Raw genomic sequence first — 19,843 nt, 5'->3', positions numbered from 1 at the left:
ACGTTTTGCAAATTTAATTAATAATATCTTTAGTTAAAGTAATACGAATACTTATATCTTTCTTTTGTTTACAAGCAAACGTGTCTGGCATATATTATTTCCGGCAGTTATAACAAACGAAAGTGATTAAGATAAACTAAATTTCGTTTGTTGATTTAAACATAAATCTAATGATTTTAAGGTAAATACATAACTATAATGATTTTACTTATATACTTAGGAACAATTAAATAAATTGTTCACTTGAACGAGACATTTGATCAGCAAATCGTGGGTCTAATTTTGAAACACTGCTTGAAAGTGTTTCAAAATTAGACCCACGATTTTGACTAATAAATGAAGACAAATTAGACGGTACAGATGAGTTTCCATCATTTACCGAACGCCAATTTTCACCTACAGCTGGTCCCGGTTCTGGTATTTCTGTGCTCAATGACTTTTGTTGGGCTATAATGTATTCGGATTGATAAAATTGTTTGCGTTTATTATAGAATTCGGACCGTCTACGTTCTTCATCATCGAAATCTAAACTGGGCACAGGTGTTTTCATTCCGTCCATGTTAAATAAGCTGTTATCGTCAGCATTTTCATTGCGCATCATACAATTGGCTCGATCTAGTGATTCTTGTAAACGTTTGCGTAAATCTTCCGCCGCTACCGGATCAGCATGTCTGGGAAATGGTGTTTTTGCTTCGGGTATGGCCATGAATCCGTAATCTTTTTGAATTGGATGATGCGTTTGCTGAATGTTTTCTTCATTAAATCGTAATTTTTTATCTACTCTAGAATTTTGTGGTCCCACGAAAATGTGACATGAGGTTGTTTCACATTGAGATTTACGCAACATTTTTTTGATTTATGTAGTTTATTTTATTTAAATTATTAAAAAGAGAACTGAAACAATTATGAATAAAATTAATGAATTTTAATGTCAAATTATACAATAAATAAAATGGAGGGGAAAAACAATCAATATTATTAAGTGTGCTTTTACACCCAACAAGTTTACTTGCAGCAAGTCTCTTTGATTATCTTTTAAACATGCTCGTCTGTTTACAAACAGCATGTCTGTGTTCAATTTTGTATGTCAAAACCTAATAGACGCCATAGTGAAAATGAGAAAACAAAAGAGACTTGTCAGTACAAGCAAGTGTGTACCCCTCTTATTTCATCTTGCCTCTCTCTCTTTTAGAATGTGTAAGTATGCCTTTTTGAAGGCCTACAAACTGAAGTCCTATAATTTTTTTCCCGCTGGGATTATATGGTGGTTGAATTTAGGTGATATTATTGATCCCACAAGCAGAGAAAAAACATGGTTGTGGTAAACATAATCTAAGATATTACGATAAGATTTTTCATTGTAGTCCAAACATATTATGATCATTATTAGTATCATAATATGTTCTGAAATAATCATATTATGTAACAAATCTATCATAATATGACAAAAAGTATTCATATTTATGACCCAATTAAATCATATTATGATCCAAAGTAATCATATTATTATTAAAATTATTTTTGCATATACAAAATTTTATTTTAATAGGTTTTAGTTTTAAGTTACTAAATTCCCAGTTAAAATATTTTTGAAAAAGTCACTGAAATTCCTTGTTATTCGCTCTAGGAAAGTTAATAAAACTATAGAGCAAATGAGAATTGCAGACATTCAAATGTATGTGTTAAAGCTTATAAAAAGTAAATATATTTTGTTTGCATCTTAAACATATTATGACTACACATATAGAAACTTAACATTTAATGGTTGTACATAACAATAATATGTTAACCTATTTATCATTATTATAGTTGTTCGTAAAATAATTATGATTCGGTGAACAATATTCATATTTATAATTGCGATGAAACTATAAACGTTTACAGTAACTAAAATATTGTTGAAATGAAATTAAAACAACAATTATATGTTTACGGCAACAATATATTGTTACAAAGAACATAGTATAGTTGTCGTCGAACCATTTTATTTATCTGCATGTGGTCGCCAGGCCATTAAAGTGTCTCGGCCACAAGAACAAGAAATGTAGGAACAAAATTACCATACATATTTACTTTTATATGAGTTTTTGTCTTCGTAGGATACCTTTAACCTATTCGCAGGTATAACCAAAAAAACTCCAATTTCAAAATTTTAAAAATGTTTTTAAACAAATTTCAGAATGATGATCACATTTGGATTTATTGAGAACATAATAGGGAATAAAAATATGAAAAAAGTATGACAATATAATTTTTGACCTATAATTTTGCGATTTTCGATAAAAACTAACTTTTTTATAATTTTTAGGTAAATGAGACGAATTTCCTTACTGTTGTTTTATTATTTTAAAATAAGCTTTATGTTTCGAACTTTTATGTACATTTTGTTTTTATTTTTTGAAATTTCTTTTTACATACATACATATATTTTCATAAGCTTTTGGTTTTGAACTTTTATGTACATTTTGTTTGTTTTTAGATTTTTGGTAATTATTCGAACTTTTTTATATATATAATTTGAAAGCAAATTTTTAATTAGGCTTAAGTTCATTTTATTATAATTTATTTGTAATAATTCAAAGAATATCACTGAATACTAAAATTTTAGACAATTGGCAAATTGGAATGCATTTTCTACCCTGCCAAGGGCGTCACCAACGAATGAACAACAAGGAGTAAAAAGGAAAAACACAAAAACATACATAGCTGAATTGTCAACCAAAGGTTGACTACAGCAACAGACACACTAATAAAATAATAAATTTGTAATAAAAAATATTTGAAATTTCGTCTAATTTACAAATAATATAAATATGAATTTGGCTTCCCATATTCTAATTCCTAATAATAGTAAGTTAAATAGATGAAATTTACAATAAGACCTTGCCAATGAAGATTGTTGATGACGCCCTTGGCAGGGTAGCAAATGCATTCCAATTTGCCAATTGTCTAAAATTTTAGTATTCAGTGATATTATTTGAATTATAACAAATAAATTATAATAAAATGAACTTAAGTCTAATTAAAAATTAGCTTTCAAAATATACATTTTGTTTGTTTTTAATTTTTGGAAATTTCTTTTTTTTATTTACATTCATTGAAAAACATTTTTATAATGTTTCTGATGGTACGAAAAAAACAAAAGCTCTTTTTTAAAATAAATTTGACTTTAACAAAAATTAATCTTTAAAACTTCAAATTTAGGTGTTAGTTTTTTATTTTAATAGAAAAATAATATAAACTCTACAATTTTGTTGTGTGTATGTATAAATCTGCAAAAAAAAAACCAATTAATATGATGTACTTTGTAAGTATTTGCAAACATTACAATCAATTTATGTAAATAAACCCTCATCTAGTATCCTCTACCATGGTGATCTGTTTAATCTAGTGCAACAAATCCGTTTGCCACAAATTTATATGTTAGCCACATACTACAAATTGGCGGCTTTATCATTTTATTTTTTTTACTTTTTGTTTATATGTATTTTTTGTGACTGTGGTTAAGTAAAAACATATTGAATTGCAACTCATTGCAATTGTTAACATTTCAATTTACAACTTGTATTGAAAATTTACAATAAATCAAATTGAACTGGCAAGAGGAATAAAACCAAATACAGAAGAAAAAAACAAACTGCAACAACAATGTCAACTACAAATAAAAGCAAATAAAACATAAACTCACACAGACTTCTGCAAATACCCAGCAGTTAAGCAAGTAGTCAATGTAACCCTTAAACACAGTAATTGTCACTAATGTCTGATCACTAGGCTAATTACAATTTATATATTTTGGTTCATTTGACACGTATGAGCTCTTTGTAGTGCAGAGAGAAGTCAAATGGTTATTTTATACATTCCATGTAATCTAGCGCGAAGACAATTGTCACTTAAGTTTCGCTAGGTAATCTAGAGTGTACTCAATTTAAACGAGGTCAATTGTCACTTTAGTGTCACTAGGTAAACTAGAGTGTAATTACTTCAAACGTTTATTTTGTACTGCACTTTAGAATGTAGTTATTTTACCAACCAGAAGTAATCTATTGCAGAGTTGTCATAGATCTGTAATTGGACTGTCTATGAGATGTCTTTTTAATTGACTATTTGTGGACAATTAGCTCCAGTAAATGTTAAACTAACTAGTTATGGATTTGATCATGTAACCAGTTAAGTAGCTAGTAAGGTAACTGGCTCTTTGTAAATGGTATGTGTTTCCAATGCGTTAACTACTTTGTACCAGCTATCGGACAGTGTCATTGTAATAAAAAAAAAGTCAATTGACCCCTAGCTAGTTATGTTACTTGATTTCACTCTGAATTATAGGTAAAATCACTTGTTCGGAACAGTCTCCTAGAGCTGCAGGGTATACACACTCACACATACAGACATACAATACAAATATATACAATCATTGTCTGTAAACAAACAAATAAACAAAAAACTTATAATAAACGGGTACAACCAAATTTAACGAGAACGCAAATAAATACAATACAATTTATTTTACAAAAAAAAATAGTTTTTTTGCATAAATAAAATAAAAACTCAAAAACAAAATAAATAATTGAAAAATCCAACAACTGTTTTCTAGCGCGCAAAAAAAAACTTAAAACAATTGCGTAAAAAAACTATTCAAATGTTAATTAAGTGCCAAAAATAAAATGAAGGCTGGCAACCAATTGGAAAAATGCGGAAAATATATGTATGTATGTATGTATGTATGTATGTATGTATGTATGTATGTATTTCATTTCATTTTGATTTGAAGCCAACATTTGATTTCATTTTTTTTCGAAAATCCTATTGAACATATGAATAATACTAGCTGAAATATAAAAGAAAGACATTTTCTAAGGTCATACCTGGTATTTGGTATTTGAGGAAAATTTGTTTGAAATGCAATATGTAGTGGTGAATTGAAAATTGTACATGAATGAAAAGATTTTTCAATGAAATACACACACCTATACAGTTATACATATGCATGTACATATTCTTTTGTACAATTCAATTGATGATTGCCAAAAATAGTTGAAAGCTTTTCTCATGTTTTTTTCTCACTTTTACTGTAATGAAACTTTTAATAAAAAATCTTTAAAAAAAAAACTTAATTTGAACAAATTAAAATTAAAGCGTAATTAAATCTATTGATTTCTGTCATCTAAATGCCTTGACCAAAGATTTACTTAAATATAAAACTTGGAAGATTTTGCTAGACTGCATGTCATAACCATAAAAGCATTTTAGTTTTCGCTTTATCCAAACTTAAGGACATGTTTTATTCAAACTTTTTATAGAATACTAACTAAACCGATGCGCTTCGCCGATAAATCTTAGTAAAATGACAATGAACGGACAAAGAAACCTGGATATAAGTCGATAAATAGTGGTCCAAATGGTAAAAGTACCATTATCTGTGATAACTTTATTTTTAATTTATTTAAAAAAAAAAAAAAATTCATATGAAAATTAAATAAACCATAAAAGTGGATATAATCGATTTTTTTATATGAAAATTAAATAAAACATAAAAGATTATCATAAAAAATGCTATTAGCATAAAGGAAAAGTAAGTAAGTTCCAATTTTACCCAGTGAAAACGTCCGAAACGTTGTTATCGTGAAGGACCAGAGTTAAAATCCTAGCCAGTTTCTTCTAAATAAAATCCCAAGAGAAAATTGATGCTCAATAGAATTCTTTTATTTATTTGATGTTTCTTCTTATGAAGCTAAGACTTAACTATTTAAATAATTGTCCCGTCATGACTGTGTGTAATTCATTATATCCAACACCACCATAGTGGGGAGGGTATAATGCGTTTATGCAGATGTTTGTAACGCCCAAAAATATTAGTCTAACGCCCACCTTAAAGTATACCGATCGACTTAGAATCACGCTGGTCGGCTGGCTGGCTGTCCATGTAAACCTTGTGAGTATTTCGATCAAATTTGGTACATATTATTTTTTCGGCCCAAGGGCCAAGATTAATGAAATTTACACACTCAGAACAGAGTAAAAAATTTCAGGAGATGGTATGATTTGTGAGTCTCCTAAAGAGTAGATATATGACTTTTTTTGCAAAATCGAACTTTTTTTTCAAAAAAGTCAAAAATTTTATGTTTTGAGTTACAAAATATTAATAAAACAATAGTGTAGAAGCATATACACTAGACTCTAATCAAAATCGGCCCAAAATATTTTTCCATGAGAAATTCCAAATATTGAAAAATTTTATCTTTGACCTTCTCGATTTAAGGGTTGACGTTTTCCGATTTTAATTAAACTTTCAGACTATATTTTTAATTACATGGACTATAATATTCTGAATAGCTTTTACTTAAAAATCATAACAGTAAGGGAATTCGGCTCATTCGCCAAAATATGGCCAAAAAATTCGTTTTTCTCGAAAATCGCAAAATTTAAATCACAGGTACGGAAAAACTATAAGAGGTATTGACATAATTATACCCTACACCACCATAGTGGGGAGGGTATTATGCGTTTGTGCAGATGTTTGTAACGCCCAAAAATATTAGTCTAACACCCACCTTAAAGTATACCGATCGACTTAGAATCATTTTCTGAGTCGATTAAACGATGTCCGTCCGTCCGTCTGGTTGGCTGGCTGGCTGTCCATGTAAACCTTGCAGAGTACAGGTCGCAATTTTAAAGATATTTCGATCAAATTTGGTACATATTACTTTTTCGGCCCAAGGACCAAGCCTATTGAAACTGGCTGAAAGGGGTTCATTATTTCACCTAGCCCCCATACAAATGTCCCCTCGAAATTGGACTTTATCGGTCATAAATGTTTAATTTATCCATGTATCTACACAAATTTAAGTCTTATATATACAAAATTCATGTCACCAAATTTTGTTACGATCGGTTCATAATTAGTCATAGCTCCCATATAGACCCGCTTCCGAAAATCATTTTAACGTGCATAAATCGCTTAAAAATGTTGGTATACACACAAAATTCAACATAGTTAACTTTAATATAGACATAAATCACACGACCTAATTTTATGGTGATCGGTCCATAATTGGTCATAGCTCCCATATAAGGCCCACTTCCGAAAATCACTCAAAAATATAAATTATTGATATTTTAAAAGAAAAATATTTTTACTCATTTACTTGGTGTAGGTTATTATATGGTCGGGCTTGACCGACCTTACTTTCTTACTTGTTTTTTCACATTTTTATTCCCTATTATGTTGTCAATAAATCCCCAAGTGATGATCAATAAATTCTGAAATTTGTTTAACAAAATTTTTAAAAATTTGAAATTGGAGTTTTGAAACTATTTGGAGTTTGAAAATATTTTTGTTTGGTCATACCTGCGAATAGGTTAACGGTATCCTACGAAGACAAAAACTCATATACAAGTAAATATATATATATTTTAAGTAAAAATTAGCTCTTATTTTAATATTTCTCAAAATATGTTTATTTTGTTCCTACATTTCTTGTTCTAGTGGCTTTAGACACGTTAATGGCCTGGCGATTTTTTAGTAACTTTTACATTTTTTAACCAATTTTTGTGTTTTATATCTTATTAGAATGACAATTACGTATACATATCGATTCTTTTAAATTAAATTGCAAAAGTAATTATTTAATGGCAAAATTTTTACAAAAACTGAAAAAATTGCATTTTTTCCCCTTGTAAATGCACCTCAAAACTAAATCGCAAGTCGGCACGGGTTGCAATCATGATAGAAAGACAAAATTTCATATTTAACTATAGTTTTATATATGGGGCATTTCATGTCAAGTGAACCAACTTTTGAAATCGATGTCTTCCGATCGGGATGAAATTTGCACCAAGGTTAGCTCTATTGGATAGTAACTCAGACACAATTTTTCAACAACATCGGTCGAGAACTCTCTGAGTTATAGGGGGTAAAATTTTGACAATTTGGTCAAACAGGGGTTTTTTCTTATCCATGTAACTTATTACCTATTGTTCTTAGCAAAATGTGTCCCAAATAGTATAGATAGCTATTTCTTCGATCTTTCGAAAAAAAATATTTAAAAAAAAAAATAAAAAATTTTTAATATTTTTTTTCCGAAATCAAAAACTTTTTTGACTTTTTTTTAAAATACGCCCTTTTTTTTTTTTTTTTCTTAAAATAAAGTTTAGATATTTTCCTTGAACACCTACTTGGTCGCTTAGTGGGATGCGAGTGGGATATCTATCAAAATAAATATTTTGTAACTCAAAACATAAAATTTTTGACTTTTTTTGCAAAATCAAAAACTTTGTTGACTTTTTTTTTTCAAAATGGACCCTTTTTTAATCTTTTTTTTTAGGTCGAACAAAAGCTTAGATATTATCCTTGAAGACCCTTTTGGTCGCTTAGTGGGATGCGAGTGGGATATCTATCAAAATAAATATTTTTTAACTCAAGACTTACAATTTTTGACTTTTTTTTTTGCAAATACGATTTTTTTTCCAAATGGGCCCTTTTTTTAAAATTTTTTTTGTAGTCAAAAGAAAGCTTAGGTCCATTCCTTTAAGATATTTTTAGTCCCTTAGTGGGATGCGAGTAGGATATCTATGAAAATAAATATTTTGTAACGCAAGACATGCAATTTTTTAATTTTTTTTTGCAAAATCAAAATTTTTTTCCAATATGGGCCCTTTTTTAATTTTTTTTTTGCTCAAAAGAAAGCCTAGGTCCATTCCTTTAAGATATTTTTAGTCCCTTAGTGGGATGCGAGTGGGATATCTTTATCTTTATTACTATAATAGAGCTAACCTTGGTGCAAATTTCATCCCGATCGGAAGACATCGATTTCAAAAGTTGGTTCACTTGACATGAAATCCCCCATATATATAAAAAAAATTAGAGGGTATGCGTTCCGAAATTCAAAAAAAAAATTTTGGGACACTCTAATATACACCATTATTTTTTATTGCATAATAAGAATCTACATAACTGATTCTATATGTGGTCAAAAGTGGGTAAAAAGATCAATTGAAATATTACTTTTGTTCTACATGTCTACTAACACAAAAATTTTAAACTTAATTCTTTCGAAATGGCAAAAAAATTATACACTATTGTTTTATTAAGTGGATGATATTACATCCCGATCGTAGGACATCGATTACAAAAGTTGGTTCACTTGACATGAAATCCCCCATATACAGTGGGGAGCACAAATGTTGGTACTTTGTGCACTTCTTATGGAATAAAAATAAAACTAAAAATGAAAAATTTGTTCTGTCATTTATTTAGTGTTTAATATGTAACAAAATGAATTACAATTCAAAACAAAAAGCATCGAGTGCTAAGAAAAAAACTGACAAAACTAAAATAACTCGTACTCAAGTTTGCACTCCACAAAACTTTAGGGATGAATTGCATTTTTTTAATATTTTATTCAAAATCCGTATAAAAATTTTTACCAATTTTTCCATAATTTCTTTACGATTTTTACGCAGTGCAGGTTTCAGATTTAAAGATTTTGTTAATTAATCTTGAATGATTGGTCAATATTGGGCCATTATACGTAATGCAATTATTATATATACAGTGGGGAGCTCAAATGAGTACATATTTCTATTTTCTGCACTTCTTATGGAATAAAACTAATAAAGCAAATCCAAAAATTGTTTCTGTCATTTATTTTATGTTTAATATGTAACAAAATTAATTACAATTTAAAACAAAAAACATCCAGTTCTAAATAAAAAAACAGACAAAACTAAAATAACTCGCATGTATTCAATTTTGCACCCCATAATAACTTTAGGGAAGAGGTGCATTTTTTAAAAAAAATTTCAAAATCCTTTATTACGTAAATAAAATTTTACACGCATTGGCATATTTTCTATCAAATTTCATTAACTTTTTTTAAAGCTCGTACAAATTGGTAGGAGTTAATCCGTATTGTTTCAACCGCCAATTCACGATTCACTAAAAATAGGATTGAACTCAGGACATTGAGCTGATACTGCATTAATAAGAAATTTTTCTAGGAACACCATTCTTTACGATTTTTGGGTCACTATCCTATTGAAAAATTACTTCTTCTGCAGGATAAGCGTTATAATCTACAAAGTCAAAAGATGAATGTGAAAAATACAAAGATGATTACGTATTGAGGTCGATATATCGAACTGGACACTATTTCGGTAGAAATTTTGCTCACTAAACCATTTTTCATAGTTTTTGATGAGTGCTTTAATTCACCGTCCTACTCTAAAATAACTTCTTAGACATGATTGGCGCTCTTATCTACAAAATCGAAATGGCAAATCTATAAATTCGGTATGATTAGTCTTCAATATATGCAGATAGTCTTCTTAACTCAATATTTCGCCGATTTTTTCAGAATTGGTGACACAATAAGGAAACAGTAAAACACGGTAATGATATGGGGTTGCTTTATATGGTGACACCTTGGACCAATGCAAATAATCAATGAAATAATGGGTAAAGAAAACCATCTGCGTATTTTGCAGACTCACCATACCGATTTTGTAGTCTCATCATCACGTTTTTGTATATAAAAGAGGAAATCCTGCAGAAGAAGTAATTTTTCAATAGGATGGTGACCCAATGCACACGTCAAAAATCGTAAAGAATGGTGTTCCTAGAAAAATTTCTTATTAATGCAGTTATCAGCTCAATGTCCTGAGTTCAATCCTATTGAGAATTTTTAGTGAATCGTGAATTGGCGGTTGAAACAATACGGATTAACTCCTACCAATTTGTACGAGCTTTAAAAGCAGATTGAGCACGAGAGAGAGAGTATTCCAAAAAAAGTTAATGAAAAATTGATAGAAAATATGCCAATGCGTATCAAAATTTTATTTACGTAATAAAGGATTTTGAAATTTTTTTTAAAAAATGCAATTTTTCCCTAAAGTTATTGTGGGGTGCAAAATTGAGTACATGCGAGTTATTTTAGTTTTGTCTTTTTTTTATTTAGAACTGGATGTTTTTTGTTTTGAATTGTAATTCATTTTTTTACATATTAAACATAAAATAAAAGACATAACAATTTTTGGATTTGCTTTAGTAGTTTTATTTTTATTCCATAAGAAGTGCACAAAATAGAAACATGTACTCATTTGAGCTCCCCACTGTATATCAACAAATTTATGTAAAAAAATCAAAAATTTCCGTCATGTACAATTTTATAATATTTATGAACATGTTCTTATTCTGAATGGAAAAAGTTTGGGAAAAAAGTCATGTTCGATTAATAATATTTATATAAAATTTATATTTATTTATATTATTTTATTTATTTATTAATACTTTTGATGAACAATTTTGTTTCCTCCCCATATATTAATTTTCCATGTTAATCCTAATAACTAATGAATTATGCTCCCCACATGCATACAATTTAGTTTAACAAATCACTAAACAAATTGAACTCAATAACATCTGATTGAAGTCAACATCATTTTATAATAAAACATATATTCTTAATAATAATCACGAAATATGTGCAATTTAGTTATAAACATCAAAAAACATTAAATTACAATATTTGAATCATTTTTTTGTTTGTTTATTTTCGGTTTCTTTTTTTGAGTGACTACAAGACATGCATAACAATACAATACTAAACCACAGCAGCTGACATTGATGACTTAATATACAACATAAAATGTTTGTATATTTTTACGAATATATACAAATTACAGGGTGTTTCAATAAAGGGAGTACTTATTAACGGTGGAATAAACTGTATGATGATAGAGCAAATAGTGTGAAAATATCTGAATGTTAAAGTTTAATATTTTTCCAACTTTCTAAAAGCCTGGAAGTTCCGACAATATTAGTTGTATTTAATATGAAAAAGTAACGATTTACTCGATTAGTACCTATAATTTCAACAAATAGATATCTATCAGTGCTTAGTTACTTATGGGATTAAAATATTTCGTAATTTTTATCGGTAGATATTGATTTGATATTAAGGTCAAGTAACTGATACACACAGCATTGGAAATCGGTTCTGATTATAAAAAATTAAAATATGGAACGAATTTGACTGTAATTATTAAAATACTATAAATTGATATATGTTTAGAATTGTAAAAGCATAATCATAATTGAAATATGATTCCAACAACAGTAAAATACCGGTTTGTGTCTTTACTAAACACAATTCTATTTATTCGGAAATCACAATCGAATTAATTTTAGTACATTAATGGTTGCAACAGAAAAATTTGATTATGATTTACATGTGAAAGGCAAATTCGGGTTTAATAACCGTACTGTGGTTCCAAATCAAAATCTAGGTGGACAAAATTATTTGGCGATCATATTATATAGAATTGGTATCTCCGATTCCAAAAAAAAATCTCTAAAAGATCAATATAAACTTTTTTCAAGTTACAGTAGTAAAACATTAATAAAAAATTAAAAAAAATACTTTTTTATGTCTTTCTGAAACTAAATTTTTAAAAAGATCTGTATTTACTATATTTCAAGTTACAGTAGGGTCTAGACATATAAAAATCAATAATAAATAAAGAAATATTTCTAAAAATTCCATTCCGTAAAAATTAAAAAAAAGTATTTCGGCGGGTGCTGGCGGCTACAATTTTTTTACAAAGACATTCCTCAGAAGTTTCTTTAAATGATGTATATAGTCGTTGGACTATATATACTTCACAGGATCATTTCTGTAGTCAGTCTTCATTTATTTTCATTGCAAAATGAAAAACACTAGTCGTTGGACGGGCTTCGACGGTCTTTTTTTTTGGCAAGCTATATATCATTCTTAGAAAAAAAAAATATCAGTATATTTGAGAACCATGTTTAAAGGACTATAACATTAAAATGGAGAGGCCCATAAATATAAGATATACATTTAATAAAGGCCTATATCAATGTTTATCTATGTTTTGAAGTATGAATTTCTATATGGTAAAACTATTGAGATATATCTAATTTTGTAAAGCACTAAAATATTAAAGAATATTAAAATTAATTAATTTGTTGAATTTCTGGCGCTTCTGTCGAGAAAATGAAATGTCCAATTGAAAAACCCATTTGTATTGGAGGAGAGCAGATTGTCAGCTTCCGAAAAAACTTGGTTTTTCCAAATGCTGAAGATACCGATTTTCATAATTTTGTCCACCAAGATTTTGATTTGGAACCACAGTGAACCGATGAGAAAAATTTATATTGTTGTTACAAAAATTATTATTAAAATAAAATTAATGTGAAAATAGAAAATGTATTATAATTTTATCCACAAAAAACTTAAAGCAGTAATCAATTAACATTATGCAGATAATATACATACATATAAAGGTAAGCTGAGCATTTTTTTCACTAGATACAATGTGTATGTATATTTTGTAGCTTTTCTAACAGATTAATGAATTAATCATGAGTAGTTGATTAATTTCTATATACATATATGAGGATTATTCATGTCGAATTGAAGGCATAACAATATTTATAAAAGCTGTAGACCTTATATCGGAGCTATGACCAATTATGGACTGATCTTCATAAAATTTGGTACGACGACTTCTATATACATATATTAGAATTACTTGTATCGAATTTCATTATCGGCCAATATTTCGATATTTTTGATGGTGGATATAAAATCTAATATATTGAACTGTGTGAATTATTTCATTATATACCTTATAACCAGGGAAACCAAAATATGCAAATGCATATTTTTTCTGGTGAGTCTAATGAGCACATGGATAAGATATTTACATGTTTCAGAACTATTTAAGAATTTTGGCATCGATTTGTTAGTGCATATTTTTGCATATTTAACCCTTAAATGCAGTTTTTTGCATATATTTGTTTTAAGAGCATATTTATGTCATATTTTGCGTTTTTAGAGCAATATTTTACTGTTTAATAGCATATTTTGACTTTATAAAAACAAATTTTGTCTTGCTTATTTTTCGCTGTTGTGTTACAGGTTTTTACTTCCTTTGTTTAAATTCAAAATTGAAAAATAGATTGCTTTTTTAATATAAAATAAGCACTTTTTTAATAATAGCGCCATCTAAATATCAAATTTTAGTTCTAATTCAAACTTAACAGTTCTAAGTGTTAAAGAAATATTGTCTTTTAAATTTGCTCCTATAACATCAGTTGATGTCGAAAGAACATTTTCTATGTATAAACATTTTTTCAGATCCAATGACAACGATTTTTATTTGAAAATTTAAGTCAATATTTTGTAATTTATTGCAATAATAACCTTAATTGAAGAAGTGACTTTATATTTATATAAAATATCATCAAAAAATACCTCTCGAGGCCTTTCATAGCTTATTGTTTTTATGTTGTATTTATTTTTAGTTATACTTGTTTTAGTTCATGTTATTTTTGTTTATTTTATGTTACTTTTCCTATTTAGAAATTAATTGTATTGATTTTTTTAAATAAAAGTATATTTTTTGGTTAAATATTATGTAAAAGTTTGTTTTTTTAAGAGCATATTTTTTAAATTTTAAGAGCATATTTTAAAGTTTTTACTGCATATTTAAAGCGCTTAAAACGCTTTTTTAGAGCATATTTACGGTTTCCCTGCTTATAATATTAAATAAATACAGATAACTCTATATAGTGATTTTCAATTGACATCTCTTTTCGAGATAAACTTTTTAATAACATCTAGATAAATTTATGTACACACTCAATATTACTTATACTTCAATAAAGAATGAATATCTTCATACATGTACTATACATATATATATTTAGATTATTTATTTTGATGACATTACAACCCAAAAAAATATACAACAGTGTGTCAATAAAATTTCTGAGTATCTTTTTGAAATCACATCAGTAGCAGCAGATGCTGAATATGATTAGTTTTTTCTAATAGAGTAGCTCATAAAACATATGAAAAACGATAACAAAAAAGCATCAAAAATATTAAACAACAATAAAGTAACATTAGATTAGCGAAACATATTTTGCAATCAATTTATAAAATGTTTAACCAATTCTTTATGACAAAAACTATAATTTCTTATCGATTTTAAAATAGCTTCAAATGCTTATACAATCATTTTTAATAAACCCAAAACATACACTTTTCAAACACCCAAACCACCCTTAATTGCACTACATTGAGCTCTGTGTAGCCCAAATAAAATTCTAATATTCTCACTGACATGTGTTGCCAAAAATACTAAGAAAATGAATAAAAATACAATCCAATTCATATGAAAAAATCTTTAGCTTATTACTTGTAATATTTTTTGTAAATATATGTATATGTATCTATGTTTGTTGCCTGCCACTTATGTAGTTCACGATATTGGTTATTAAGGAACGATTTTACATGGTAAATCGTATAGTTTAACGCTTTGGAAAACAATATTTGAGATATTCGAAAGAAATAAAAATAATCATATATTATACTCGTAATAAGTGATTATTCAAATACTTTTGTGTTTAAACGGTTTAAGACAGTTTAATGTAAAACCAAACTGTAATTAGGCTAAAGGTTATAAGTATGGCATGTTTTTTAGGCTTTTTGCTTGGAAAGTAAGTTTTTGAATATTTTATAATATATGTAATGTATTGAAAATCACGGAGTTTGATTAACAACTAACTTTTATTAATGTTGAAGGAATAGAAATATAAGTGATAACAATATATATAGAAGAATGTATACAAATAAATAAGTATATGTTAGTTTGTCGGTGTGTTTCAAGTCTTTAGTGCCTTTCATTGTACTTGGAGGGAACTATATGTCACTTTTTAATTTTGAAATTCCTCCTCTCATACACAGTAAATAGTTATTATCGAATATCTACAGAACTTTAATTGCAAAAGCCTTTAAACTTTGTACAATTCAACTTCCTAAGACTTCATGAAGTTTGTTTAAAAATGGATCGAATCCCATACAAAATAAATAGTTATTTTCAAATATCTAAAGAACTATCATTTCATAAGCCTTCAAACTTTGTTTAAATCACTTACTTATTATTCTACATAGTTTGGTTGAAAATGAACGGGATCTGATTAGTGGGCATGACCTCTCTCTTAAACACTCTTACTCTTTATATATTTATAGCCTCTAAACTTGGCATGAGTTATTTTGTTACTATCTAATTATACATATCGCTCATTTGGTGCAACAACGTCATAACTCAAAATCCGGGTGTTTTGAACTGAGTAGTACAAAATATGTGCCGTTCTTGAGTGTTTCATATAGTTTTATCAGTTTTAAAAAAAGTCAATTATTTTTTGTATGAGGGTGTTTTTTGTTGTAAACGTCAAAATGAAAATTCATGTTTTCTTGTATATTTGACAAGTAAAAATGTGAGTTAAATACTGATTAGAAAGATTTTAGTATCCACTATTTAAATCAGGTTTTATTTCAGAAATCGCATGATTTTTTGAAAATTTATTTAAGAAATAGTAAAATATCATAAAACATTCAAAGTCGTTTTTCTCGAAACGACTTTTTTGAATTATGACGTTGTTGCAGCAAATGAGCGATATCGCACTCGTTCAATAATACTGTATTAACTCAAAAACTTTTAAGTGTTCAGGAGTAGTGTTTATAAACCGGTTAGCCGAAAATCCGGGTTTTCTTCGAATCTTGTTTTTTTGCGAACCGGTTAATTTTCGGTTAACCGATTTATCCGGTTTATATCACTCGGTTAACCGATTTTTAATATTTGGGACTAAAATTAATAAATCTCGTGTTTTGGTGAATTTTTTATATTCATTCTATACTCATTATATTAAACATTTTGTCTGCTTTGGAGGAGTAGTAGAGGATGATCAGTTTATTAAATCTTACTAATGATTCATTTAAAACTTAGTGATGATTTTACCAAACGTTAAATTGAATTTGAAGTGCATTCAATAAATTTGACTTTATTAGTGAGTTTTGTTCTTACAATTTTATTTTATTAATCATTTCGTTTGCTTAGTGTACAATTGTGCTATGTTCGTTTTCAGAAATATTACAGAAGAGACAAAATACGTTCTAAAATCCTTGATTTTAAATTTTAAAGCTATGTATACTTTATTGGATAATTTATGTTTTCTACATATAAAAATGTATTGTTTAAACTTTTAAATTAATTCTTTCAAAGTCGGTTAACCGAAAAACCGATTTTCTAAAAAAGGCCAATCTTCGGTTAAATTTGAAAATAAGAATACATCATAGTAAGCAAATTCCATTTGAAAATATATTTACATTGTTTTTCTTTAAAATTTTGGCAATTATTGCAAAATGAATCTATTTTTTTGAGTTAATACCATTTTTCTGAAACTTCTCGATATTTTTTTTTTTATTATTTTATCAACAAAACAGTATCAACTCAAAATACAACCAAATTTAAATAAAACAATTTGATTATTTTTAACTTGAATAAAGTTTCAAATCAAAATAATACATTAGCGGTATTCACAATGTAGAGTACTTGGCCTAGTAATGTAGTAAAAGAGCACAATATCAATAAACTAAAAACAAAATACATTAGAAATTGAAATGTTTATATTGTGAATACCGCAATTTTTTATGAAAAAATACGATGTATTTCAATTTGAACTTTTGTATTAACTCCAAATAATACCTTTTTGTTGATTGAAAGTAGTCACTACACTATCACGAAAAGGGTCTCAAATGTGGTTTTGGAGATGAAAAAGTAATCGGAATACGGCTAATATTCATTATCGAATATTTTGGATACATTATTATTCATAGTTTTCAAACTTGTTTTAAATTGTTAACAGTAAAATCGGAACAGTGACCACATAAAGTAAATAGTTATTATTAAATATCTGAAGAACTACAGTAGTGTCAGTTGCAATACTTTGTTGAGATGTAAATGGGTGGGATCAGTCCCGCGTGCGTGGAACATCCAAAACAAAGTAAATAGTTATATATGGAGAACTATTATTGTGAGAGTCTTCAAACTTTGTATAATTACTTCCCTATCATTGTAAGTGCTTGAGCTATAAACGTATGGGATCATCGTACGTACAAATTCATCCACAAATATTTTTTATATAAAAACAAATCACATTTAAACATCAATCCATAATTGACCATAGCTCCCATATAAGGTCCACTTCCAAAAATCACTTCTTTAAAAATGTTTGTATCCACAAAAAACTCAATACAAATATGTTTCATATGCAACCTTATTTCATGGCGATCGGTCCATAATTGGTCATAGCTCACATACAAGGCCTACTTCCATGCAGAAATCTCTTAATTTGATGACGATAAGTTCCGAAAATCAATTTATCGTTTTTTTAGCATAAATAAGTTTCATAAAGAAAGAATTTCATGGCGATCTGTCCATTATTGGTCATTACTCCCATATAATCTCATATACTGAGTGCATGGTATGATATGGTAAGGCTTGACCGACAATACTTTACTTATTTTAAATTGATTTTGACATATTTTCCGCCTTACAAATATGAGAAAATTCAGAAAAACCGTCATTATTCTAAATACAATGTTTGTTAAATAAATAATAAATATACATACATATACATACATAGATAATAAAAAATCTTTAATTTTAGTTGGAAACATCGACTACTTTCTTTGTCATACTAACTAATGCGTATACGCTATATTATTTTATTTTTATATATAAATAAAATAAGTATACGCCCCGTTGTTTCACAGAAAATATAGCTTTTTGAGTGAAAACAATTTTATATTTTTTTAATAATCACAGCACATTCACTAAAAATAGTAATCACTATAGAAAATGTTGTAGTTAAAACCCCGGTTTCAATTACACAATTATTAAACACAACGATCATAGGAAACTCAACCAACCATATGAAAACATTCTCATAATATTGTCAATTAAATGACGAGTAATCACAAAACAAACAAAAAACATTAGATAAATGAAAATCAGTCAATAAAATTGTTTTCACTATGAAAATAACTAAAAGTTATAATGGTAAATGTGGAATAAATGTATGTAAACACTTTCGCATGTACACTGTCGTAGCCACAATTGCATATAAATGTTTACAATTGTTAATAAAAATAATTACGCCCGTTTTAATCATGATACTTCAATTTGTGGCAGTTTCCATGCATACAATACACTGCAATAACTGAGGTGAATACTCTTACCATTGCATTCTCAACGTACTCTCTCGTACTCTTTTAACCACAAAGAACAATATGAAATGGTTTGGTTGTGGTTTAAAACTGAAGATGATACACCAGGTATGAGTAACTATATGTCTATGTGTGTCCATGCCCCGACAGTTAAGCAATTGGTCAATGTATCCCTTATAGACATTAATTGTCACTAATGTCTGATCACTTGACTGACTCAAATTTATATATTTTGGGTCATTTGGGTCTTTGTAGTGCAGAGAGAAGTCAATTGGTTACTTTATACACCCCATGTAATCTAGCGTGAAAAAGTATTTAAAGATAATGAAGTTAATGAAGATAAAAATGTTCAATTGAAATTTTTATTGAAAAGTTGTAACGGTCATTTTTATTTGTTTATATATATGCAATATATTTTGTCATTGCTTATTAAACACATGCTATATATTGTTTTATTAATTTTCTTACTTTTTAAGCATTTTTTAGTTAAATAATCAGTATAGAAACAATTTGTGTGCAATGTGTTTTGAACTGAATGCATGTTTGTACATTAGAATGGCCGCGTTTGCCTGGAGAAAAAAATGGTGTCAACGTGCGAAGGCGCTTTTAATGCTGTATCGTTAAGTTCAAAAACGTTTATAACTTTTGGCAAAACATTTTAAGGTTTTTTAAAAAAATTAGTTTAATTGAATACATTCATAGATAAATACACATACAACGGAAACTCTCCTGTCAAAAACCTA

The 19,843-nt window shown here is 28.0% G+C and overlaps 1 protein-coding gene across 1 annotated transcript; it reads right to left on the bottom strand.

Moving 5' to 3' along the window:
• Positions 1–226: 226 nt before the first annotated feature.
• LOC135952322 (uncharacterized) lies at positions 227–888 on the bottom strand. The gene has a single exon (XM_065502213.1). It carries the CDS (start codon positions 845–847, stop codon positions 227–229), a length of 621 nt encoding a protein of 206 aa, XP_065358285.1. The 5' UTR covers positions 848–888.
• Positions 889–19,843: the final 18,955 nt, after the last annotated feature.

Source organism: Calliphora vicina, chromosome 1, assembly GCF_958450345.1.
Source record: "Calliphora vicina chromosome 1, idCalVici1.1, whole genome shotgun sequence".
Taxonomy (NCBI): domain Eukaryota; kingdom Metazoa; phylum Arthropoda; class Insecta; order Diptera; family Calliphoridae; genus Calliphora; species Calliphora vicina.
The sequence above is the reverse complement of the archived record's forward strand: the minus strand, read 5'-3'. Positions and strand labels throughout refer to the sequence as shown.

Bases quoted from the DNA above. Each gene is read 5' to 3' on its own strand.
- LOC135952322 (XM_065502213.1), bottom strand. From the start codon at position 847: ATGTTGCGTAAATCTCAATGTGAAACAACCTCATGTCACATTTTCGTG.